Below are 24,188 nucleotides of genomic sequence, written 5' to 3'. Positions count from 1 at the left end.
AACTTTTTAATTCTACTAAAACTATCAGGCAACAAGAGTAACCAGTGATCTGAAGATTCTTCCCTGCAAAAGAAGTTATTACTATTATTTAATGTCAGACTCCTTTTGTGTAGGAGTTGTTGTTACATTGTTGTATTTACATCTTTTACACTAATGAGCAAACGTCTCGAGCCACCCCTCATTTCCTTATACTGTATGTTACTTGGAAAATGGGAAATTAGTACAGTGATTTATTGAAACGTGAAAACATACATAGAAATACAGTAAATTAGACAAAAACAAGAGTTTTTACAATTCTTATGAGCTTGAAAGTCAAAATTTGGAATGACTCTGAACTCTATGAACTCTTTTAGTCAAGCTTTTTTTTGTCATTTATTTAAGTCGTCTTCACAAATAGTTTCCAGACATCTTGAAGGACAAACAAAGCTCTCATTTGGATGTTGCTGAGTTCTCTGTCAAGATGATCCCACACTACTTCAGTAATGTTGAGGTCAAGCCATGGCTGATAGTTGTCCTATTGTGTTTTGGATCATTGTTATGCTGCTACAGACTGAGAATCACCTTGTTGGTACAAAAAATAAAATGTATACTTAGTGTGATGTTGGATAGAATCAAAGAAATGGAAAAAAAAAATCGTTTTTTTTTTGTCACAGGCTGTTAAGAAAAAACGACCTAAAGACAAAAAATGTTCCTCAGAAGCCAAATATGAAACAATAACAGTTGGCTCCTCTAGACTTCTGCACAGTACTTTCATCTGTGGTAACTTCTCAAAACAGTACTGTGGCATATAAATGGTATCACTCGGCTGGCAACAGATACTTCAAGTGCTTCATTTAATAAAACTCAACATTTAATTTATTTTCTGCTGAAAACTCTTCAATTTTACAGTGTAAACAGGGAGGGGAAAATTCATTCCATTGCAGTGTTTTGTACAAAGTGGTGGTTTAACAATAGAAGACACCATCTGTCCATAACACATAATGTATAAACAAACAGTCCTAGTAAGGCACCCGAGAAAAATGTATTTATCAATAAATACTTGGTGTGGTGTTGTTGGAAGACATGACAATGTGGGAAAATCTTTGGCTCATAAAAATCATCCAAGTCATTATCTGAAGAATTCTAAAGAACTTGCACTTTAATACTTCAGGTCAAAACTTAAACTTTCCCTTAAACTGCAAAACAAATCCATTCACTAGTGTACTTTCCCTTTTCAAAATTGATGCTTCTTATAAATGTTGAGAGAGTGAAAAGCACATGATTACCAACAATTTCTCATGCTACTGATAGAGTAATTAGAAAGCAGTACATTACACTTTGAAAAATAATTAGCATGGGGATACAAAATATATGTTTCATATATGATATGATATAGTGGTAAATTAACGTATAGGGAATCATTCTACTGATGCAAAAATAAGAGTACATCATTCATCGATCATTGTGCAAGTTAACTAAACCCTTTCATAGCAAAAGGGAACCAAAGGTCGAGTACCGTTGTTAAGACAGGGTCGTTCTGATTCATAGACACATAAATTAACTTTGCTAGCAACCCTGAATAACCCGTTGGCTGATCATATAGGGTTTGAGACATTTATTATAGATGTGAAGGAGAAAGGGGTGAGTTTGTAACCATCTCCACTGTAGAACTTGTTCTGAAACTCCACCCTGTGAAAGAGACGGGCATAAGTCAATCTCCAGCAACAAACAGAAACCTCAGAGCAAGTACCATACTCTTATTCTACAGTGGACTTTTTTTTGGTAATAGTCTGACTTGTTGTTCCCTAAAGGTTAAGTCAATCTTTTCTCCAGCACCACCATCCTGAGAAAACTACAGCATTAATGCTACATACTGTAGGTGGTGTCTCCTACAGTCAAATTCCACTTTGCATGCAGGGTTATTGCCAGAGGCAGCTGTAAAGTCTGTTTAGCACAGTCATTGCCTTCACTACATCTGTCACACGACAGACAGCAAATAGAGTGCAATGTTTACACCAGCATGTAACAAAAACATGTGACCATGGATTGCTGGCTTAAACAATGCACAGACACATAAAACCTGACACACACTCCGAAATAAAAAATAAATTAAAAAGTGGTTCAGGATTTTACCCAGTCCAATCATACAGCCTATTTCTTTTAAAAATCTTAGTTAAGCAAAGCTATTTTCCCCCTTCGTCTCAACCCTTCTGTCATTCTCACCAGTGCAGACGGAGCGCGTGCAAGAAAGCTGAGAGCCCCTCCATGACCAGAAGGATGCAGACTGTCAGCACAGCGAAGAAGGCGAAAATCACAAAGAGGACTACAGCTCCCACGTAACCTTGCCACGTCAGCGCCTTACGCATGACCATCTCCCACAGCACCTCTGACAGCTCTGTGGAGACACAAGTGAATCACTGTTAGAGAATCACAGCTGGCTGGAAAACAACAACATGAGTGTGTATAACTAGAGAAATAAAATGGATAAAAAAAAAAAAAAAAAAAAAAAAGAAGAACAGTATGAGTAAGTTTCCTTTAAAAGAGGAAGTCTCGTGTGTGTGTGTGCATCATGTGAGTATGAAGATAAGCATTGTGTTTGTATGTGCAGTGCCACTGACGTGCGTGTGCCAGGCTGAGAGCCCAGAGTCGGAGGTAAGAGGCTGTGTTGGAGATGCAGCCCAAGCAGTACTCGATGGTGTGGATGGCCTGATGCATGAACACATCCGCAACATCAAACTCCTACAGAAAGCACAACAACAAAAAAAACAAAAACAAAAGGAGTTCACCAGACCGTATTAAAACAGGTAAACTAATTTAGTTACTCTAGCTTCACCCTCACCTCTTCTACTAGCGGCCTTCCTTCTACTTCCCCCTGATGAACATTGATCGAGCCTTCGTCAGACACCAGTGGACGCCTGTCTTCATCCAGATGCTGCAGAGAATTAAAGATCAGTCAGAAAAGTAAATGCAGCTACATAAAAGGAATTAAAATCCAACCAAACGCAGACTCACGACTCGACGTTGTCTTCTCTTGAACATAATGTATTCAAACGTGGGCTTCCCAAGGAGGAGGAATGGCACAGAACACAGAGCCAGTATCACCAGGACCTTCTGCACTATAGCCTACACAGAGTTACAGAGAAGAGGTTAACCTCATTTGACCGTTAATTTATTCAGTTCAGGGCTTGCATGTATTTATCTACTTAATGAATGCAGCATTTTTGTCATTCAAAAAACAAAACGGACACACAACTACATCACTGTTGCTTGATAATGCAGTTAAAGTGCTGATTACTATATTTGGAAAGTCCCTTATTGTGTTCATGTGCTTGTAATAGATGTGGCATCTGGGGTTTGACCTGCCAAAGCAGTGCTGCATTTACATGCTAGACTTTCACAAAATAAAAACCACAAACAACCACTGAAAGATGTAAATATGGTAACAACATACATAAAGACTATCATTCAGTTTATAATAAGATTTCATGATAACTACTGCTCAGTGTGACCAACTAACACACACGTTTCGGGAAGTGGGAAGCTAAGAAAATGAATAAAGCAAACCCGATATGTTCCTATTAGTGAAGCTCACAAACGACGCACACACCTGTCCATGATAAAGCGGAGGGTTGTCAGGGTTTTCCGTAAACAGGAACATGTCTATGAAGTGGATCAGTATGCTGGGAGCACTTTTGGACTGAGAAGGAGCGTAAGCAACCCACTTATAGACCACCATGAACACCAGGTAGCCAAACAGAAACAGCAGAAAGAAAAGCTCTGGGATCAGCACAAAAATCAAACTGCTGAACTTGCGAAAGTGCCTGTAGAAAAAGAAAAAAAACAACAACCAGGGAGAAACAAGGATAAGAACATGAGGATGTGAAGGTAACACAGAGCTAATCTGAAACACACAAAACACATGTGCAAGCGAAACACATGCAACCAAAGGGTAAAGATTATTTACCAGTAGTTGAAGAATGACAAGCAGACTCCAAAAGTCATGTGAATAATGCCGATGATGACTGACATCTTCATTTTGTAAGAGTTTAGGAATGTTAGTTTGTTGTTGGACATCCCCCAGACCTGACGACAACAGAGAGAATAACTGGAGTTACAATCGAGACATATATATACATATTTATGTCCATATTTGATTGGAGGACAATGAATATGATGGGCACACCGGGTCAATGCCAAATGGATAGGGGCTTGTGAAAACGCCGGGCACAACAGGATCCATGGATAAGTACTGGCTCCCTGCCAGCACCGATGAACTGAAAGAGACCCCACGAAGGTAAAAAAGTGTGTTGAAAATGGAGTAAACAGAAAATAAATATTACTTATTATATTATTGTTTATGATTTATTTGACCTGTATTTTGTGTGTACTAAAAACTCAATAAACACATTGTTGGAAAAAAAAAAAAAAAAAAAAAAAAAGCAGGGTGAATACACGAAAATGTTCTTACTTCCATATGTTTTTTTCAAACATTGGGCCGACGTGCCAGGCCGAGCTGAAGGTGGCGAGGCCTTTGCTGAAGCACTCGTTGTAAATGGCTCCCGTGTAGATGGAGAACAGTCCCATCAGCAGAATCAAATACCTTCCACCGAACATCATCCTCCAGATCTGACACACAAAGTGGTCAAGGACATGTTTTAGTACATTAGAATTATTTGACTTTTTGTTTTTTGTTTTTTACATTTAAACATAAATGGGAAGCTGTGTGACAAAAAACAGAATGCAATGATTTAGTCCCAAATATTTTGCGTCATCTTGTTGCCATGTTTTGTTTTGTTTTCCTTAAAATGGTACATGCTTTCAGTTTAAACGGTTAACATGTTTTCTATGTCCTACTGTGAATCAAATATAGGTTTATGAGAATTGCAAATGAATGCGTTTTGTTATTATTTAGGTTCTATGACGTTTTTGGAATTGAGGTCACAGAAACCATTGCTACTTTTGCTCTCATTTTTCTCTTCGGTGATTTTCATGTTGGTTCAACTTGTAATGCCACTAAAAGAATGAAGCCAGAGGCATGTTTGTGCATGCAAATTTCAAACCACATGCAAAATTTACAAGGTACTGGCGGATTCCTTGGCTCACGCAGATTATGAAAGCATTCTGGAATTTCAGTACACTTTTTGGGGCATCCGTTAAACAGGAAGTGAGTTCATTTGGTTATTAGTGTGGTGACAAGCAGGTCCTGTGGAACAGAGGAACAATCTAAATGTGGTCTGTTGTTTTACTGATGCTGCTTGGTCTGAAATTAAGTTGCCTTTAAGTTAGACATTTTGTTAAATACAGAGTGTCTCCTCTCCTAAGTTACCTCATTGTTGTTGTTTCTAAGTTTGGGATCCTTTTCCTCGAGGACCATCCAGAGAGCAGTCAGAGTCATCAGTAAACCATGGCCCACGTCCCCAAACATCACCGCAAACAGGAAGGGGAATGTAATTATGGTGAACAATGCTGCAGGAGCATTGAGAGACGAGATTTAGCCAAAGACAAATACCTGAAAGACTTCACTTTGAACACATTTCATGAAGAAATTATTTATGTCATCTAATGACGCACCTGGATTGACTTCACGGTAGGCTGCCACTCCGTAGGCATCTACAATGTTCTGGAAACCTGTTGTGAAGGAGTTGAGGGGAAACAGAGTAGGTCGAGGTGTAGAGCAAGGCAAGCGGTTGTAGAAAGAGTCAACCCCACTACCGCTTTTCCTCTGAGGTCAGAGAACAGGGTGGGATAAAAACAGGAAATTAGGCGATTTGCTCATCTGTGCTTTTTACAGCTCTATGTTTCTGCTCATCTGTTGTCTCACCCCTCCCTCTCTCAGCGCACTCTGCAGTTCAGGCAGCTTGGCGGTGGGACACCAGGCCTCAGCGATCAGGCATTTGTCAGTGACAGAGGGGCTGCAGAGATTCAGTACCGACTGGATCGCCTTGCATTTCTGGACGCGCACCTTCCACTGGGGCAGAACGGCCACCGCCTTCATCAGCAGCTGCTGCAAGAAGCTTTCTGTCTGTGACAACACCTGAAGTCGCAGAAGGAAACACAAAAAGAGGCATGATGAATGTTCTAGAAGCACTGTAATATAATATCCTATGTAGAAACTATAAAACCAGAGATTACAGTCTTTTAATTATTTTGATGTGAATATGTACTATCAAAAACCAAAAGAAAATCACTCACTGATTTGATATCTTCAATTCTACCTTGAAGTCCCTGGAGAACCTCCTCTCTCTCAGCAGAGCTCTCGGGGTATGCAAATGTCTCAGTGCGGAAGCTGCGAGGGGGGAAAATCCAAAGAAATTCAAGTTCAAAACACAGCAAGGTGCAGTTTCAGAATCTCAAAAATAAAAGAAAGAAAAAAAAATCCCCACCAATCGCAGATCTTCTTGACTTTCTGTCCAATCTGATCTCCCCAGAAGGAAATGAGGAACACGGTCCATTGCACCATTTCCCCCTGCAAATGGAGAAAGAGCAAACTGCTGTGGTAAAACACCTGGAATGAAACTCACAGCAGAAACTCTCTGCGATCCCCTCTCCTTTTCCCCGAGCTCTTACAGTGTCAGGGTGCTGAAGTCGATCCTCCATTTCTCTAAAATCCACAATAATGTAACCGCGACACGCCCGCCATAACAGTCGCTCGAACGAGGGCACCTTCCAGGGGTGGACCACTCCTGCCACAAAACTGAGGGAGAGGAAAACTGTTATATAGAGAGGAAAAAGACAACATTTTACTCTTTAACATTTAATTGAGACCTACCTGAGTCGGACATCTTGGCGGTTATCAAACAGACCTTGGCTCTCCACTGCAGGTGGCACCTGTGAGAATAAGACAGAGAACATTCTTTTTTAGTTTTCCTCATGACAACAATTACAGAAAATGGAGCAGAAATGGAGTTTTTCACCACGTGTGACGCCGTGAGAGAGTGAGTTCTGGTCAGGACTCCTTGATACTGGGAGAGCTGCGTCAGCTGAGCCCTAAGGCTATCTCTGTTCCTGGATACCTAGTAGGAAACATACACGATATTTCATTAATCCCAAAAATTGTTCTGTCTCTCGTGGTGCACTAAGCAAAAAACCGAAGACTAACTCCTCAGGCTCTATTTTGGCACTCACCTCCTTGAGTTCCCTGGCGAGCCTCTCGCTCTCCTCCTCTATGGTGATGAGCTCACGGGGCTGAGGGGCAGAAGGTATCGGACACGGAGGAGGGAGTGGACCCTTTAAGGATGGCGAGCGATTTATCTCCTGCTCCAAGAAGTCTGGAGGGTGGAAAAGGTGGATGATGAATCATGGAAAATAAAGAAGATTAATGGAAATGTAAAGGGGAGCATTATGAGTCAGTACTCACGGAAAGTCTTCTCGAGATCCTCGCATCGTCTGACCTCGCTGACAAATTTCCTCTGAAAGGAGTTCACGTTGGGGTTTAACTGAAAGCGGAGAGCAGAGAATAAGGTTACTGAGCGAGTCTACATGACCTTCACCAAAACCCATGACACAGTCTGTTGCAGGTTAACAATTGCACTGGACTCCATGAACTGCACCAAGAAGAAGAAGAACGGAATAAAGGGTTTAATAGACTCACGTCTCTGAACTCAACCAGGCCCAGCTCTCCCAGCTCGCTGACACAATTATAGGCCGAGCCGGACTGAAGAAAGAGCTGCACCAGGCACACCTCCTCGCTGCGAAATATGGAGCCCATGTCTGTACAACACCAAAGAAACAACTTTACACACACACCGTCCTCTGGATACAGCTGAGTGAAAGTACTGCACCATATAAAGAGGAATATGAATTTAAAAAAAAAAAAAAAAGACAGACAATGGTGTTAACAGATGGCATCTACTTTCAGTTAGAGCAATAAAAACTACTCAGTGCAGAAGTATCTAAGTGGAAACTTAAGAAAGAGGAAGCATCAGGTCCTCCTGACCAGATGATCAGGTGGGGTTTCCATTGTTGCATGTACATGTGTCTGCCAAAATTAGCACAGGGACTCTTTTTTTAGTTAAATAAATTAATCAAAGATGTACATATATATTAAAAAGCATTACTATATTTTAGAAGGGCCCAATAAGGTGCATTATTACTGCTTTCCCCTAGCTACATACAAAGCTGTTTTGTACAAGCGCTCTACAGTAAACCCCCCCTTTATGAAGGTTACAGTGTTTGATCCTTTTTTTTAAAAAAGCTTATAGCGCTGGATCATTTTTCAAAGCATTGCGGTGCTCGCACTATAGTCAGACTAACCTCATTCATTTGGAGGAATGAGCGGTGAATTGGAACAGTTTCTTCATAAACTGAGCGTTAAGAGTGTCATGAGGGTGAGAAACCGACCACTAAGAATATATACAAAATTACTTATATCATAAAATAGATGTTACATGAAAGGAGCATGGCTTCAGTTTATAAATGTAAAAAGATCCATGCTGTTAAGGAAAAAGCATTTGACTTCGGGTCTTCTTCGATCTATCGACTATTGTCTCTGCTTTTCAGCTTTTGTTGCCTGGGGCAAAGTTTCGTTTTCTCTATCATCGCTAGCACACAACTCCAGTGAAGGAAAAGCCGAAACACTGAAGCGTTTAAAAAATATTTAACCCATTAATATCAGCCACATTAAAGAAAAGTAACAGAGGGGTTTGGTTTAGTCTCGGCGACAACTATAGGAGATAAACCCGCTTGATAAAAACACAGATTTGAGCTGAATGTCGGAAACCTCACCTGTCTGGTTCTTTACCTCCGCTGCAGTTCGACCTGGTGTCTGTCAGGCAGTCTGGTACCCAGCGGGACGGACTGACCCGGGACTGCTAACCTGGACAAAGCAGACGCGTCTGCGAGACTTGGGGTAGAAGTTCTCTGGCTCCGCACTTCCTGTTTGTGAGAGTCACGTTACTGCAGGAGGCACGTGATAGTTACCATTTGAATCTCGCTCCACCGCGAGAGGTCGAGATTTTAGGATCTTTAATGGCGGTAACGAGTCCAATAAGTGGATGTTTTTCTTTGTTCTTTTTAATTAGAATTTTAGTCTGACAGGAAGTCAGAAGCTTATTATTAATAATTCACGGTTTGATATTAGAGTTAAGCTCATCTGGAGAAGCTGGTTTGGCCGTGTACAGTCATCTGGAAACCGCAGTCACGTGCGTTTGATAAACCCAGACCTGCCCTGTTTTTTTTCTCTCCTAACTTTATTAAATACATACAAACCAAGGTCAGTACCATAATTTGTAGCATGTGATGTCTCCAAAAGATACATGCTAACGTTAGGGACACTATTCAAAGTAAAAGTCAACCATACATTTAAAGTGATTTTTAATTCAGTTCTGTTACATTTAAAGAAACTGAAAAATAGTTCCTTTCTTAGTAGTTTCATTATTATGCAGCAGGCAAAGGAAGAATGTAGAAGTTCACAACAATGAACACTTAAAATTCAACTGAGATGTTGTGTAGGATTTGCGTAGAAATCACAGCCTCTAAGCATGCAGATATGTATCATAGGTGTGAAAACCATGGCCGTTTTGATTTCTTCAAGCTATTCTTTCTCTAGGGTGGAATGATTGTACAGCATAGATCTTTAATGGTTTAAAAAAAAAAAAAAAAAAAACAAGAACTCAGTGCACGTTTGAATTTATTGTGGATTTCCTCTAATCCACACACAATCAAGTCTTTTAATTAATTGGTGTTGAAGGTTCTGTCTTTTTACTTGAAAAGGCCAGCGCATATTAACTTCTTGTTCATGTGATCATGAGTTCCTCTTTGCCAACATAAAAGGGATTTGTTATGCAAATGTGTCACTACTTTGTCAGGGGGGGGGAGGGGGGGGTTGCATGTATGTCTGGAGGAAGACCTGAACTGTCACTGTCAGATAAGAGGAAAATGGTTACAATGAAGCATGCCATTAAACTGGAAACTGCTGGAACAGGCAGCATCACTGTCCACAGTGAAGTGAGTTTTAGAGTGTTACGTCACGACAGACTGAGGATGCCAGTCAAAAGAAAGAAAAAAAAAAAAAAAAAAAAAAAGGGTCCTGCTCCAAAATCAAGACCTTCAAGCTCAACTGAAGCTTGTTGATGGATACCTAGATTGTCTGCTCAAGGCAAGCCCTTCTAAGGAAACATTTAACCAAATATCAATGCAAGTACGTAAAAGAGGGTAAAAAAAAAAAAAAAAAAAAAAAACACAAAACACAAAACAATCCAATCCTCCTTGTATGTGAACCGGTGACCGCGACTGTATCAAAAATAAAGATCACTCTCATTGTTTGGTATAAAGCTCAAACATCAAGAAAGCAATGAGTAAAATGCATTTTGATTTGAAAGGAACTTTATATTTTGGATGTATCTACAAAGTAACCAGTCTAGCTGAGGACCCCCACAGGGACAGACACTTGTATGGCAATACAAAAGATATTTTATTTAATTGTAAAAGGGCAGATGTGCAACAGGTAAAACAGCAGGTAATAAGAAATACACACCCAGGGGGAAAACAAAAGACAAAAATGTTTAAATGGAATCAATAAAACAGGAAATGAAATGTGGCAAAGGTTTTTCACAGAAGTACATCAATTTCTTACACCTGTTGATCTCACTGTACATGACTGTAGATGTATCTTATCTTACCCTAACGATATTATAATGAAGCTGGTCTACACTAAGAAGCAATAATAGTTTCCAAAGACCCCCTCTCCTTTCATACATACACAAAAAAAAGAAAATACTACAGTAAAATCATAATTGCTGGCAAACAGGAAAGGAACTTAGAGGCTTTTCATGTCATTTTACATCATTTAGATTTCAAACACATAAAGCCAACAAACATGTCGCACTAACCATGCTGCTTCAAATCGCTGACAATCTCACAGATTTCTTCACTGGATATGAGGACTGACTCACTAAAAAAGATGCAAAGTTAGCACAGATTTCTTTTTTTCTTCCTTTTCTGATAATGAATGTGTCGGAGGTAGCGGCAGCTCTGACACAGACTGTTCTCGTCTTAGTTGCCCTCCTCCCCTCATCTTGAATTTCTGCTTTTATTTTTTACAAACTGTAAAATTTGAGGCTTCTGTCCATTGCTGTAGAAGTCAGGAACCGGGCATTCTCTCCAAAGGCCACCCCAGTCACCAATCCTGTATGGTCTATGGTTGAAAAGAAAAAGATCAGGGGTAAATGTCACGTGCATACTAGTTGAAAATCTCGAAAGAGATTTGACTTTTTTTTGTTTGTCTTCATACCGGTGAAGTTGAGGACCTCAGACCACTGCTTGCAGATGTAGACACGGATGTCAGACCCTCCTACAGCCAGGTAGGTACCACTCTGATCAAACACAAGGGACTTCACCTGAAACAAAAAATGAATGGATTAGGCTCAGAAGCAAACCTAAGATGGGTTGGACAACTTCAAAGCTGGTCCACAGTGAAACGCTGGAGTTCGGCTTAGTAAAAATAAAGAGAACGCAGTGAAAAACTGATAATCTGGTTCTTTCTGAAGTTAAAACAATCCACCCACCAGCACCCTGACAATTATACATGCAACTTTTCATCCACAGCCATTTATCTCTGCGTGCAATGACAGCCTACAGGTGATGCTAAGACTATTTCTCAAACACTTAAAAAATTCCTTTAGAAAGAAGAAATCCCAAATTTCTTACCTCATAGTTGTTGTCCAGAGTAATGGTCTTGAAGTTCTTCAGCTTCCTCAAATCCCACAGTTTCAGAGAGCTGTCCTGGGCACCTGGAGCAAACGAGGATAAGTTAATTTTTTTCTATTGGCACACCATTTTTATTCTTGTAAGGCTGAAGACACGGGGAAATCTCCAAAACTATGCAAGTCATTGATGCACAAGTCACTTTTGATACTCTAAAGAAAATGTTCATGCAGCTCTACAAGTTTATGCACATTACAGACTGACGGCTAATCTACGCAAAAAATGCTATCAAGTCAGTCTCACCTGTGGCCAGATAGTATCCGTTCTCAGAGAAAGCAATGGAGGTGACAGGTCCAGAGTGACCGGGGAAGTTGGCCACGTTGGTGCGCTCCTTCAGATCCCAAATCTTAATCTGGGAGTCCGCAGTACCAGTGCCAAAAATGAGACCATCAGGGTGGAACTGAGCGCATGTGAGAGCTGAGGGGTGCAATCAGAAACATTATGCCTGGAAGAGGACTGTTATTATGACTATCAAACGCATTAAGCAAGCAAAGAGAAACTTACCACAGCCAGCACTTTCATCAGTAACTTTGGTGAGGACTCTGCCCGTCTGGATATCAGAAAAGGCCCAGTACTACAGGATAAAAATAATAAGAGTTAGAGCGGTGAAGCAGTTTAATGGCAAAAAGGTCGATCATTCAGTGATTAAGTTCATGGCCTGTCGGTAATTTCAAGCACGCACCTGATCCTCAGAGGAGCTGAGCAGGTAGTCTCCAGTAGCATGAAGAGAGAGACCAGTGACGCCTCCCTCGTGAGCACGCACCACCTGCACACAGTTGCCCCCGGTGACAGACCACACACGGATGGTGGTGTCTGGAGAGGCGGAGAAGACCACAGACTAGAAGAGAAAAGACAGCAAGCGAGTGAGGAACAACGGATTAAAGGAACAATCGTGTTAGTCACATCTCCATTAAAATGGAGGTGAATGTTTGCATTTAGGTTCTCAGAGGACATGTTACCTGAGATGGGTGGTAAATGACAGAGGTAACCTTCTTGGTGTGACCCTTAAGCGTTGCCACGATCTGCTCTTCGTTCTTGTCAAACACCACCACGTTCTTATCAGCTCCACCTGGGAGATAGAACAGGTTTAATATCAGATTCTTTGTCTGGCATCCCAGCAAATGAAATACAGAATGAAAGATTGATTCAGTGTACCGGTGAGCACTTTGTTGGTGTCTGAGGGACACAGATCCAGAGACAGAATACCCGGCACACTGGCACTATGAAGACCCTGAAAGCAACATAAGAGAGAATGTTGATACATTGGATCGCTCTGTGAAACAAACGCATCCTCGTGATCCTGCACAATCTATACTTACAGCATGGGAGGCCACTTGGCGGTATTTGCCAAGATCCTCGGCTCTAACCAGATCCTCTGGGACAGTTTTGCCTCTCTGTAGAGAACCACAGTAAAGCAATTAAATGAGAGCGAGAGTAAATTATGCACAAACAGAGCTTGTGGCAAAACAAGTGTTTGCACATTAGCAGCTAAATACAAGAGAAATATAATACCTTCTTTCTCTCTGTAGTGAGGATAGTAGCCTTGTCTTGGAGCTGCAAACAGAAAAAAGCACATTTAAAACCATCAAGCAATTATGACAAAGGTCATAATGGTAAAAAAAAAATCAATATTACCTTCTGGATGATTTCTGGAGTCATTCCCACTTGTTCACTAATCTCCATAGGCTCTCCACCAGCCCCCTGGTGTAAAAAAGGCAGAATTAAATATTGTTTAAATGGCATGATTTGTCAGTCTGATCATTGTCTTATCAGCTGAAAATAAAGCCCAGCTACTCACTGCTGCAGCTGGCTGAGAGGCGGGCACTGCCTGAGGGGCAACCAATCCGGCCTGGGGTTTGAGCGTGGCAAGAGCTGTGGAAAGAAGAAATCAACTCATTAAAATAAATAAAACACACACATAATATCAATGAATCCAGGTTCATTTGGACCAGACGATCACATTAAAGCCATTTCTACATGTTTCATAACTGTGTAGAAACCCAAACTGCTGTCGACCCACCTTCTCTTGCAGCTGTGACCTCTTTGGTGAGTCGAGCGATGACTCTGCAGGCGGCATCGTGCTGATAGAGGGCATGTGAAAGTTCTTGGCGAGTAGTCTGCAGCTGCTGCCGCAAGGTGAAACTATGAAGCATTACAGCATCCTAGAACAGATATCAAAAGGAAAAAGTGAGAAAGGAGCACATGTATTATTTCACAAATTTTAAAAAAGGAAGATAAACAAACAAAAACAAACAGACTCACTGGAATATGTGTTTAAATGAAAAAAGGAGGATAACAAGATCGAATTCGCTTTTTTGGTCTCAGCTAAAGAATTCAAGTTATTTAAATCAATGTACCAAACAAACATATTTTTTGATCCTCTACTAATAGAAATGAATTAAAATTGATTCTAAAGACCCAGGGTTTGTCACAAAACTTGCAATTCAACAAAGGAAAGGGGCAAATCTTCCATTAGATTATTATTTTGTGGCACAGATTAGATTTATAATAATGTGTTGTGACCCATCATACAATGCACAATTGAAAACAAACAAACAAAATAAACCCAAAACAACTGTCCTGTTGTTAAAAACTGCCAGAGAGGGATAAATGGTGCACTGTAACACACTTTTAATTGTTAAACTATGTAACACCCTACAGATTGATTTTACTTCTACATATTTATAACTAATTTGGGGCAACCGTGGCTCAGGGGGTTGGGAAACGGATCTGTAACCAGAAGGTCGTCGGTTCGAGCCCCGGGCTCTCTGTCCTGGTCGTTGTGTCCTTGGGCAAGACACTTTACCCTACTGCCTACTGGTGTTGGCCAGAGGGGCCGAAGGCGCGATATGGCAGCCTCGCTTCTGTCAGTCTGCCCCAGGGCAGCTGTGGCTACAACTGTAGCTGCCTCCACCAGTGTGTGAATGTGAGAGTGAATCAATAGTGGAATTGTAAAGCGCTTTGGGTGCCTTGAAAAGCGCTATATAAATCCAATCCATTATTATTATTATTATTAATTTATATTGATTGATTAATAGCTGACTCCCTACTTGTTTAAAGGTTCTTAAATGTTGTGTGTGTGTAATGTGTTGTTGATGTAGTGTTAAACATTAATAAGAAAAATCAATTTAAAAACAAAATGATACATACAATAGATACAGTATAAAGTGCTCTGTTCTTTGATATCTCAGAGTTTACAGGACTTACCCATTCATCTTGAAGGGACTTGAGAATGGCAGGAATACTGGTTGCCGATGGTGCCTTTGGTCTAATAGGATGAGCCACTAAAAGACAGGAAACCTCTTCAGTAACTTATCAAGGCTTATTTGCAATGAGATTTGAGTATTTAAGGGCATATGACGCACTGATTTTCTTTTCATATATAAATCTTGATAATGTTCTATGTTTCTATGAATATCACAAAGAGTAGTTCACGAACACCAATCGAGGTTTGCTTCACCCCTGAAGGCCACACAAATAAAATTAAAACGTAGAATATTTTGCTTCTTCTGAAGTTGAAAATAAAAGTTGATTTGTTTGGAAGGTTTTATTTTTCCGCTTCACTTGAATTTTTCAGGTATTGTTTGGTTTTTTTATATGATAGATACAATACAGTACAATGCAACACGCCTGCAAACTTCAGCCTACTAAACCAAAGCCGAGCATCATGCCACTGATAACGACCTCTCTCACGGAAGTAGCATTACTCTGTATGAGCTTTATTACGGTCTATTGACTTATAGAAAACACCCAGAAACCCACCTTTGATGTCTACGAGCTGCTCCTCGGACAGCGGCTGTCCGTTCATCGGGTCCGTCCCATTCTCTGCGATGTACTTCTCGATCAGCCTCCGTTCAAACACCTGGTTGGACACCGGAGAGACGCACGGGTGCTCTGGCACTTCATTAGAAACTGTAAAAGAGTTCAGTTCCGGCTTTTTAACACCACATAACTACCAGCAATTTAAATAAACACACAATTAAAAAAAGAGAGCTCGCTGAACTATATAAAAGCAGAAGGCGGTGCTGCATGGCCGCTAACGCTAGCTAAATCAGCTAGCAGCATTAGCGCGGTACCGTGCTAACCGGCCTCCGTCATATCAATGAATTCAGCTTCACCTACTTGCACAAACCAAAGCCATGTTCCAGGCAGAGTCCTACAAGTCTCGTCTTAATTGTGATTTATGCTCGCGCTTTACTTTAAAGTTGTTGCAGCTAAGGTAGACTTTACTTCTGTTTGGAAGTAGCACGCTGTTCTTTCATTGCCGCTACAACGAAGATTCTTCTTCTACGCTTTGACTTAGCTTCAATGTCCCAAACTCTGCCACCTACCGTCATGCGCTGAGGAGAACGAGAACGAGTTTTAGCCAAATAGACGCTCACGACACAAGAGTCAGAATCAGCTTTATTGATCAAGTATGTGTACACATACAAGGAGTTTTTGCACTCAGTGTACATGACAGAGTAGCCAACGTACAAGCAGAGTAACAACATGACACCAACACGGCACAGACAATAATACATTTATGGCATATTTATAGTCCAAAGTTGCAGAGTGCAAATCTGTTGGAATAAATAAGAGATGGACAGCTAGTTAGTATATATACAGTATATCCATGAGGATTGACTATAAATATATATACGGCATATAGCTATGTACAACAGGACAGAACAGTATATACAGTATGCTTTGATTCAGCATCAGGTATGGTGGATGTTTTAAATACAGAGACTATGTGAGTGTCCTAAATGTTTATCAGAGTGATGGCCTGTGGAAAGGAACTGTACAGATGGCTGCTTTTTTGGGCAAACGGTGCTCTGTAGCACCTACCAGAGGGTATGGAGTGATATTGCCTGCTTGTGTCCTGACTCTGGATTTGTTTTTCCTGCAGACTTCACTGTCCATCATAGTCTGTTCTTGTCCTGCATGGATGCTGATCCAAACAATACCGACATGAGTGAGCAGAGAACAAACTGGATTATTCCAGAGTTGAATAGATCATCACCTCCTGAGGCAGGTTGAACCTCCTGAGCTGGCGCAGGCTCTGCTCTGCCTTTTTGATAATAGTGTCTATACGGAGTGACCACTTTAGATCTTGGAAGATTGTGGCAAGCAGGCATAATGGAGAGGGACTCCTCAACTCCACTGTTACTGCTACAGTTTTGAGCGTATTCAGCTCTAGGCTGATCTGACTGCCCCACAGGGCCAGCTGTTCAACTCCACATCTGTGTCCTTGATAAGGCCGACTTCAGACCGTCATCAAACATCACAATTCTGACTGACAGGTCTTTTGAGAAACAGTCATTTGCATAGAGAGAGAAGAGCAAAGAGAAGAGGACCACCCCTGGGTGGCCAATATACATACAGTGTAAAGACGACATCATCTAAAATGTGTTTCTTAAAGATTATTTTTTTATTTTTTGAGTGATGACATTTTGACATTATGAAAATATTACAAGCTTTGGGGATAAAAGGTTATCCTGCACACAACATTCAAATATTAACTGCAGTATTTGGTGAAACATGTCACATAACTATTATAAGTAGAATTACCCCAAAGATTTAATACACTGCATAAATTGTTAAAAATGCAGACGAGCTATTTAGAATAATAATTAAGTATGGACAACATGATGGGTGAGAACTTAAGTCTATATTGCTGTACAGTATTGAAAAATGAAATTTATCAAACGTTACCACAACAACTGGTGGGTAGCCCTAGAGACTGTCTTAAACACAGGAGCAGTGCAGATCATATTGGTCCTGAGGGTCCGGAGGTAGGTAACGGCAGGAGATTTCAGGAGCACCATCAGGCAGTACAATATGAGACAGGAAGGATTATGCTCAACTCATGCTAGGGCTGCTCGATTATGGCAAAAATGATAATCACGATTATTTTCACTGAAATTGAGATCTCGATTATTTGACGATATTTATTTAACCCTTTAAGACCTACCATAGAACCAAGTCCGCCAGAGCTTATATTATATTTTTACATGTTGTAGTGCCATTTGTGGGAGCATTTCAAGTTGCTATACAACTATTATAGCCCATATTTTAATAATATGTATGCATTAAGTCCATAGTAACTACATTAATTGCAAAAAAGTGCAATAAACTACAAAAAAAAATTGAAAATCATTTTTGGTTTTTTTGCATATATTTCTACTTGGAGAAATTTAAGAGGCTTATCCTTCAAAACTTTAAATACAAAAAAGTTGCAAAAAATAGTTTACAACAGGAAATTTATTTTGAGTGTCTTCATAGTTTTATTTTGGAGATACATCAATTTTTATATACTGCAGGAAAAACGAAAAAACAATCCTATGATGCAAATTTGCAAAGAAAACAGCATCAAAATAAACTATTTCCAGCAGTGCAATTCGAGTTCTAAGCATCCCAGAAACTATTCAGAAAAGTCAAACATGACCAGTATAGGCTTTTAAGGCCTACAAGTAAAAAAACTACAATTTCCGCGAAAATGACGTCACTTCCGGTTTCGGGCAGGAAATGGCGGACATGTGACAGTTCGCGCTGACGTCTGTTTAACTGTGGGAAGTGTTACGAACAGCTGATCGGATCGGCAAAGCCTGTTTCTGGAATATTATGTTTTTGTTCCTGCAAGCGCTTTTTATGCAGTTTTTGCAAAGCTTTATGTGGAAGGAAACCGTGACCGAGGACAAGCTGATGGCATAAGATGTAAGTACAACTCCTCCGGTTTCATATGCAAAACAAATTATTGCGCTAGCTTACACGGTCCAGGTTCTACAGGGATTTAAAAATAGTTATGCAAAACGGAGCGTGCTGCTCTGACCGGATCTAAAGGGTTAACAATGACTTTAAAAAATAATATAAAATAGTGTGCAACACCACTGAAGTTTTTTTTACCTCTCTTTTCAACCAACGGCAGTCACTCTCCTCTCCAAATAACTTCTGCTTAGCTTTCCGAGCTTCCCTCGGGTCCTCTTAATCAGCGGTCTCCAACCTTTTTTGCGCCACGGACGGTTTATGCCCGACAATATTTTCACGGACCGGCCTTTAAGGTGTCGCGGATAAATGAGGGAGGGGCCAATAATCGGCTCAGTCATTTTTAATGATCGTTGAAAGCCCAGATCGTAATCGTGATTAAAATTCGATTAATTGAGCAGCCCTAACTCATGCTTCAGAAAAATTACATCACAAAGCAAACTATTAAAACCGTGCATAAGGCACAGGTGAGGTTCTTCTTCTCGGTCAGGAGCTTCACCGTTTGTGTGATTTCTCCATGTTCTCTCTTTTATGAAAAGTTCAGATTCTTTGACGTGTAAATACTGCAGGACTCAGAGGTGTCTGTGTCTAGTGGCAGCGTGGAAAAGAAGTCTTGTGATTTGTTCCCCCTTCCCTTATCTCCATCCTTTTTGATTTGGAACTGAACGCAGTCCTCGGATGAGTGGAGGCAGTCTGAAGCTCCGGGCACAGGGAAGGAAATCCTGTCCTCGTCCTCATTAGATTTAGCCTGCTAGCAAGGGATGAAGACACAAGCTTAAGCAAATATCATAATAATCTGTGGCATCTAAATATTCACAGCTGGAGAGCTGTATTACCTCAACAGTTAAGTTATGACTAGGGGAACTCCCAGCTGTTGCTCTGTGCACATCCTGGTTCTCGGCTCTTGGAGACCCTACCGTTACCGGAGCATAACCCTAGAAATACAAACAACAACAGATATGCACAAAGACACAATTCAATTGAATGATTTTAGCTCCCTTAAAAAAGAAGAAGATTATATTAGTTAATCAGTCTTACAGTGTGAACAGGACTGGCTCTTGGGGTCCATTTTCTTGGTGTTCCAGTCTGCTGAGAGTAGCTGTAGTGACCTGGGGGCTGAGGAGAGGGGGGACTGTAGTGCTGCAAAAGAAAAAACAAAACCCCACAAACATAAATAAACCAATAACGACAAAGACCTAGGAACTCATCCGACTCACAGACCACCACAATTCACCGGTTACTGCTCGTAAAAACAATAAATGTGACCTTTAGTGATCATCGTGGACCGGTGTGTCTGTTAAATGTTTAGCCGTGATATCAGGTTGCTCCTTGCTAGTGATGTGTGTGGCATCATCACGCTGACATCTACGGAGCTTCAGTCAAAATACTTCGGACAGAATATATAAAAATATCTACAAATTATCTGAAATAATTAGAGGGGATAGGTTAATTGGATAATTCAAATTGCCACTAGGTGTGAATGTGCGAGTGAATCTGAGTGTGAATGGTTGTCTGTCCCTGTGTGTTAGCCCTGCGACAGACTGGCAACCTGTCCAGGGTGTACCCCGCCTCTCGCCCTATGACAGCTGGGATAGGCTCCAGCGCCCCCCGCGACCCTGAAAAGGATAAGCGGTAGCGAATGGATGGATGGATGGATATCTGAAATAAAACATACCCACTGAATAAAGAGCTTCTACCATAAGTTTTTTTTCTCCATACTTTTTAAAGATACTTCAGTTCATCAGACTCTCTGTCGCAAAAAAGAAATGTCAAAAAACGTCAACAAGTGGCTTCTGTCGGTGTCAAAGTGCATGCATCTGCAATAAGATTGGCTCGACGGCTTGTAATCATTTATTTAGCTGTGGACTCTCCTGGTTTCCTCACCTGGATGTTGACCCTCGGGGGGTTGGCTGGCAGCGTGCGGTGTGTTCTAAAGCACGTGATGAGTTGGGAGAGGCTACAGTTTGGGTAACGTTTCATGAACAGGATGAAACCAGCCAGGGACACGAACATGCCAGAAGGGACAGTAACGGATTTGAGGAGCGCTCGCCAACTCCCTCCCCTTTTGTCTGAGAAGATGGCAGACACATGGATTTTAGGAGGAGTGGCAACTATGGATCAAACAACTTCTGATTGATACATGCTTCCAAAAACGTGGCACAATACCCACTGATCACGTGCAAGTAGGTGGAGGATACCAGGTTGCCATTCCTGTCTTTAACTTCATACAGCCCATCATGCCTTGAGGTCAGCCTTGCAATGACCACCTCGTAGATGGAGCCGTTCCTACTCAGTGAGATGATACCCCTGTAGTGCAGGTCATGGTCCGTTATCTGCCCCTCACGGATGAGCTGCACAGGGCCACGTGGGGGTTTGGGGTCAAAGGGGCCCAGGGAGGATTCATCAGGAAAATGGCCAGGGGTAAAAATGAGATGGGCATGAGCAAGAGGAAGATATAGAGGCAGGATTATGGACTCTTTGGTAAAGCGTGTGATGTTGAAGGAATGCCCTGCATCCATCCATGTGTAAAATCATGAAAAATGGAGTAGTGGTGAATGTGGAAGTATGAGAGGGCATCAGATAGAAAGGGAAGGATAAAACAAAACCATTAGCACTGTAAAGTCACAAAGTTAAAGGTAGTCAGTCAGCTTCTTAAAACCCACGTTTCTGCTCTGCTCACCACGGACGGTGAGGGTGCTGCGACCCAGCACCTTCCCGTTGTCGTCTCTCATGGTGTAGTTGCCTTGGTCTGCTTGCGTCACTCTCTCCGCCACCCAGACCTTCCCCCCTCTTAGCAGCCGCCCCCGGCCAGCGTTACCGGTTTCGGGGTCTGTCCGGTTCCAAAGCACGACCGGCACAGCCTCAGGCGGAGCGCCCCGGTGAGAGAACTCCAGCAGGGAGCCATTTTCGGGGATGCTGTGCTCAAAGGTCTCCCCATAGTTTCTGCGGTAGGGTTTAATGCATTCTGAAGGAAGACGAAGAACCACGAGGTAAGTGAAAGACAGAAAGAGAACAAGTTTATTTAAGTACAATTTAGAGATGCAAAAGTTACTTTCTTTTTAACTAAACTGGTGAAAAGGAAAGTGATATTGCAAAAGACCCACTCCTAACACACATCAGTGTACTGTAAATGATCACAAATCAAAACGAAAAGAAAAGTGATAATATATCTTTCTTTATGATACTTTGATGAGTACATTTTCCTGACATTACTTGCGTAGGGACCATTCGTAGGCTATGCATGCTTACGGCAGTGTTCAGCTGCAGGAGAGGTGGGAAAGATTGGTTCAGGGGGCAGTGGCAGGTAAAGTAATGCCACACCTGCTGTATATTTATACCAATTAACCTCTCCTCTTTTTATGCAGCAGGGGTGTGGCTGGCAAACGTTATATACACACACACAAACACACCTGACACGGAGTCAGAACAGTTGCTACAACTTCTCTGCTTTAAGGCAATGAATAGATTGCCTATGACATCAAAGCATAGGGACACATTAAGTTATTAAATAACTTAATGTTTCAAGCAAAGAGAGGCAGATCATTGAAAAAGCTGGCTCTTTTGCATCATGACACAAAGCAATGAATTTCGCCAAAGAGAGGCAACTGTCATACCCGAAACGATCAGACGGACAGTCTCGTAGGTGAAGCCCATGGATAGCTTGTTGGCATAAACTCCCTGGTCAGCATGACTCACTTCTTTCAGGACTAACGACTTATCTTTGGTCCACTCAAACCGTGGGTCCTTAACCTACAGTTGCATGGCAGATCCATTTTTAGGCAACACAGCAACCAAACACACACACACACACAAAAAACCCCCAAGTGTCAACACTCGTCCACTCACAGTGGTTTTCTCCAGCAGGATGCGTTTCGGCCCGTCGGGATACGGTGTAAAAGTCACGATTCGCGACGTTGAGTCCACCGGTAGACGAAACTCCTTCCCGACGCAAACAGTCTGAACTTTTTCTCGGTCACCTGTCGAGGTGCAAATGAAAGTCAGCAACATCATTGGAGACCATGTGCTGCAGAAGAAGGATGCATGAGCAGTAAAATGTGACTTTTGACTCACCTAGTAATTCCCAACCTGCAGGAAAAGTATGAGTAACATAATTAATAATTTTCTTCAGACCTCAGATACGGACTGTAAACTCTCCTACATATCGTTAGCTTCATAGCATAAGTGCCTAAGTCATTGACTTAGTCAAATGACTTAGGCAATTATGCTATGAAGCTAACGATATGTAAAAGGTTGACCTACTTTTATGTTATTAGGTCATTTAAGGTCATCTATTTTGTAACAGATTTTTAGAGTCTGCTATGTGATTTAACTTTTAAGCTCTTTAATTCAGCATATGTACACGTTTATTAATTGTTACTGTTCACGTACTGACTTTATACTGCATATTTTTCCACTGCATTTTCTCTGGGCACCTCTCACATTTATTATAGTTTTGCATGTTGGAAATTTATATTTGTGAGAATTATATTTCAGAGTTGAAGTGCTAAAAAACAAAAATCTCTGCTCTTCAAATCTGGGCTGGCCATTCTTCTTTGCCTTTGTTTTATTTAATCCAAGACCCTTTAATGAAATGGCTTTCTAGAAACATTCTGCAGATAATGGTGACGTTATCGACAAATGTATTAATTAGTCACTTTTTAAAATAGTAACATTGACTTCACTTTTACTACGAATAACCTAACCGTAATATAAAGCACCAGTAAGTGCATTATTAATAATTATTTAAGCAGAAAGAAACAGAAAAACTACGGGTAGTCTTATTAAAAACTGGTGCCACACTTACCCAGTGCAAAAGGAAGGGTGAAAAGTGCAGTGTAGAGGACGCAGGAGGACATCTTCTCCTGTAAAAGACAGCGGATTGTTTCATCTGTAAACGTAATTGACATTCACACCAACCCTCCTCCGAAAACAAGCGGCCAGACGGGACATGCGATCATTAATCAACAAGCTGCAAAAGGCGGGGAGCTCAGCGACAGCCCAAATGATGTCGATGCGGACTCAGCGCACTGCACACACTCATGTCCCCCCATGACGTCCTGTCCGCTCTTTGAAGTCATGTCCACTCAGGTGTCCAGCATGTTTCCCATCTTCTGAACCATTGTAGCGCTACTACTGGCTGCCGGGTCATCAGTTACCGATCATCAACAAACGATTACTCAGTTTGTGCGTAATGTGAACTCACCTGCAGGATGTGAGGGTAATTTAAAAAAAATGTTTTTGTGGATGAGGATAAGAGGATAACGACGACCTCCGCAGAGCGCGCATGCCCACTGCTCCCCCTTCTGTTATGGCGATGGATACGTCGTATTCTCGGCCGCTGATACGCAAAGTGCGTCACATTTTGCAGTTCTTGTAAGGGAACATATTTTCCCTCCCTCTTACTATGCTGCTAGATTTTAGACTTCTGTAGTAACTCGTCAGATTCTGACTGTACGTGCAAATGATGAGATGATCTTAGAAAATATAAGAGATCATAACGCGACATGGAACACCTCTCACTTAAATTTTCCTTCTTGTTAAAAAATTAACAAAAGTTAATTAACAAAATTAACTTGTTAGTTTCTACAGTGAGGGAAAATTACTTGATCTCCAGCTCCCCAGAAATAAAGAGTCTCTAGATTTGATGGTAGTTTCATTTTAATGGGAGAGACAGAATATGGACCAAAAATCCAGGAAAAAACACATTACATAAAAATAATAAATTGATTTCATGTCATTGAGTGAGTGTTTTATCCCCA

At 41.2% G+C, this 24,188-nt stretch overlaps 3 protein-coding genes across 5 annotated transcripts; all 3 read right to left on the bottom strand.

Annotated features, from left to right (window-relative positions):
* Positions 1-828: 828 nt before the first annotated feature.
* Positions 829-8,861, bottom strand: tcirg1b (T cell immune regulator 1, ATPase H+ transporting V0 subunit a3b). Of its 3 annotated transcripts, none has more exons than XM_026192889.2 (21): positions 8,704-8,861; positions 7,571-7,689; positions 7,337-7,415; positions 7,105-7,247; positions 6,894-6,992; positions 6,749-6,807; positions 6,547-6,673; positions 6,363-6,445; positions 6,172-6,265; positions 5,801-6,013; positions 5,551-5,701; positions 5,306-5,445; positions 4,448-4,605; positions 4,163-4,253; positions 3,944-4,062; positions 3,587-3,800; positions 2,992-3,102; positions 2,819-2,911; positions 2,598-2,718; positions 2,203-2,374; positions 829-1,668 (listed from the first exon to the last, which is right to left on the bottom strand). In XM_026192889.2, the coding sequence occupies exons 2-21, from the start codon at positions 7,685-7,687 to the stop codon at positions 1,575-1,577; spliced, it is 2,478 nt and encodes an 825-aa protein (XP_026048674.1). In that variant the 5' UTR covers positions 7,688-7,689; positions 8,704-8,861; the 3' UTR covers positions 829-1,574. The 3 variants fall into 3 exon arrangements, with proteins under 3 accessions (XP_026048674.1, XP_026048682.1, XP_080144455.1); XM_026192897.2 differs by having other exon boundaries at positions 6,897-6,992; XM_080288329.1 differs by having other exon boundaries at positions 8,720-8,744.
* Positions 8,862-10,371: 1,510 nt separating this feature from the next.
* prpf19 (pre-mRNA processing factor 19) lies at positions 10,372-15,989 on the bottom strand. Its single transcript, XM_026192879.2, has 16 exons — positions 15,805-15,989; positions 15,445-15,594; positions 14,890-14,966; positions 13,703-13,844; positions 13,481-13,554; positions 13,318-13,383; positions 13,195-13,236; positions 13,002-13,076; positions 12,838-12,913; positions 12,642-12,751; positions 12,365-12,520; positions 12,187-12,256; positions 11,926-12,099; positions 11,626-11,708; positions 11,210-11,315; positions 10,372-11,113 (listed from the first exon to the last, which is right to left on the bottom strand). Exons 1-16 carry the CDS (start codon positions 15,821-15,823, stop codon positions 11,016-11,018), a joined length of 1,518 nt encoding a protein of 505 aa, XP_026048664.1. The 5' UTR covers positions 15,824-15,989; the 3' UTR covers positions 10,372-11,015.
* Positions 15,990-17,074: 1,085 nt separating this feature from the next.
* LOC113036466 (uncharacterized) lies at positions 17,075-23,733 on the bottom strand. The gene is made up of 11 exons (XM_026192851.2): positions 23,633-23,733; positions 23,234-23,291; positions 22,501-22,515; positions 22,276-22,406; positions 22,044-22,179; positions 21,110-21,394; positions 20,600-20,938; positions 20,314-20,498; positions 19,468-19,569; positions 19,266-19,364; positions 17,075-19,180 (listed from the first exon to the last, which is right to left on the bottom strand). The coding sequence occupies exons 2-11, from the start codon at positions 23,283-23,285 to the stop codon at positions 18,959-18,961; spliced, it is 1,566 nt and encodes a 521-aa protein (XP_026048636.2). The 5' UTR covers positions 23,286-23,291; positions 23,633-23,733; the 3' UTR covers positions 17,075-18,958.
* Positions 23,734-24,188: the final 455 nt, after the last annotated feature.

Source organism: Astatotilapia calliptera, chromosome 2 (genome assembly GCF_964374335.1).
Source record: "Astatotilapia calliptera chromosome 2, fAstCal68.1, whole genome shotgun sequence".
In the NCBI taxonomy this organism is placed as follows: domain Eukaryota; kingdom Metazoa; phylum Chordata; class Actinopteri; order Cichliformes; family Cichlidae; genus Astatotilapia; species Astatotilapia calliptera.
This window is presented reverse-complemented; position numbering and strand designations above follow the sequence as displayed.

What these genes read in the sequence shown, in the direction of transcription:
- tcirg1b (XM_026192889.2), bottom strand. Translation starts at nt 7,687, where the DNA reads ATGGGCTCCATATTTCGCAGCGAGGAGGTGTGCCTGGTGCAGCTCTTT. An exon ending in CTCCGCTTTATCATGGACAG is followed by an intron (nt 3,103 to 3,586) that starts GTGTGTGCGTCG and finishes AACTCTGTGTAG; the next exon opens with GCTATAGTGCAGAAGGTCCT. An exon ending in TCTCAGCCTGGCACACGCAC is followed by an intron (nt 2,375 to 2,597) that starts GTCAGTGGCACT and finishes GTGTCTCCACAG; the next exon opens with AGCTGTCAGAGGTGCTGTGG.
- prpf19 (XM_026192879.2), bottom strand. An exon ending in GGTCACAGCTGCAAGAGAAG is followed by an intron (nt 13,555 to 13,702) that starts GTGGGTCGACAG and finishes TTCTTTCCACAG; the next exon opens with CTCTTGCCACGCTCAAACCC. An exon ending in TGAGGTCCTCAACTTCACCG is followed by an intron (nt 11,114 to 11,209) that starts GTATGAAGACAA and finishes TTTCAACCATAG; the next exon opens with ACCATACAGGATTGGTGACT.
- LOC113036466 (XM_026192851.2), bottom strand. Translation starts at nt 23,285, where the DNA reads ATGTCCTCCTGCGTCCTCTACACTGCACTTTTCACCCTTCCTTTTGCA. An exon ending in CACCTACTTGCACGTGATCA is followed by an intron (nt 20,499 to 20,599) that starts GTGGGTATTGTG and finishes CCATCTTCTCAG; the next exon opens with ACAAAAGGGGAGGGAGTTGG. An exon ending in CCCCGAGGGTCAACATCCAG is followed by an intron (nt 19,570 to 20,313) that starts GTGAGGAAACCA and finishes TTTCTTTTGCAG; the next exon opens with CACTACAGTCCCCCCTCTCC.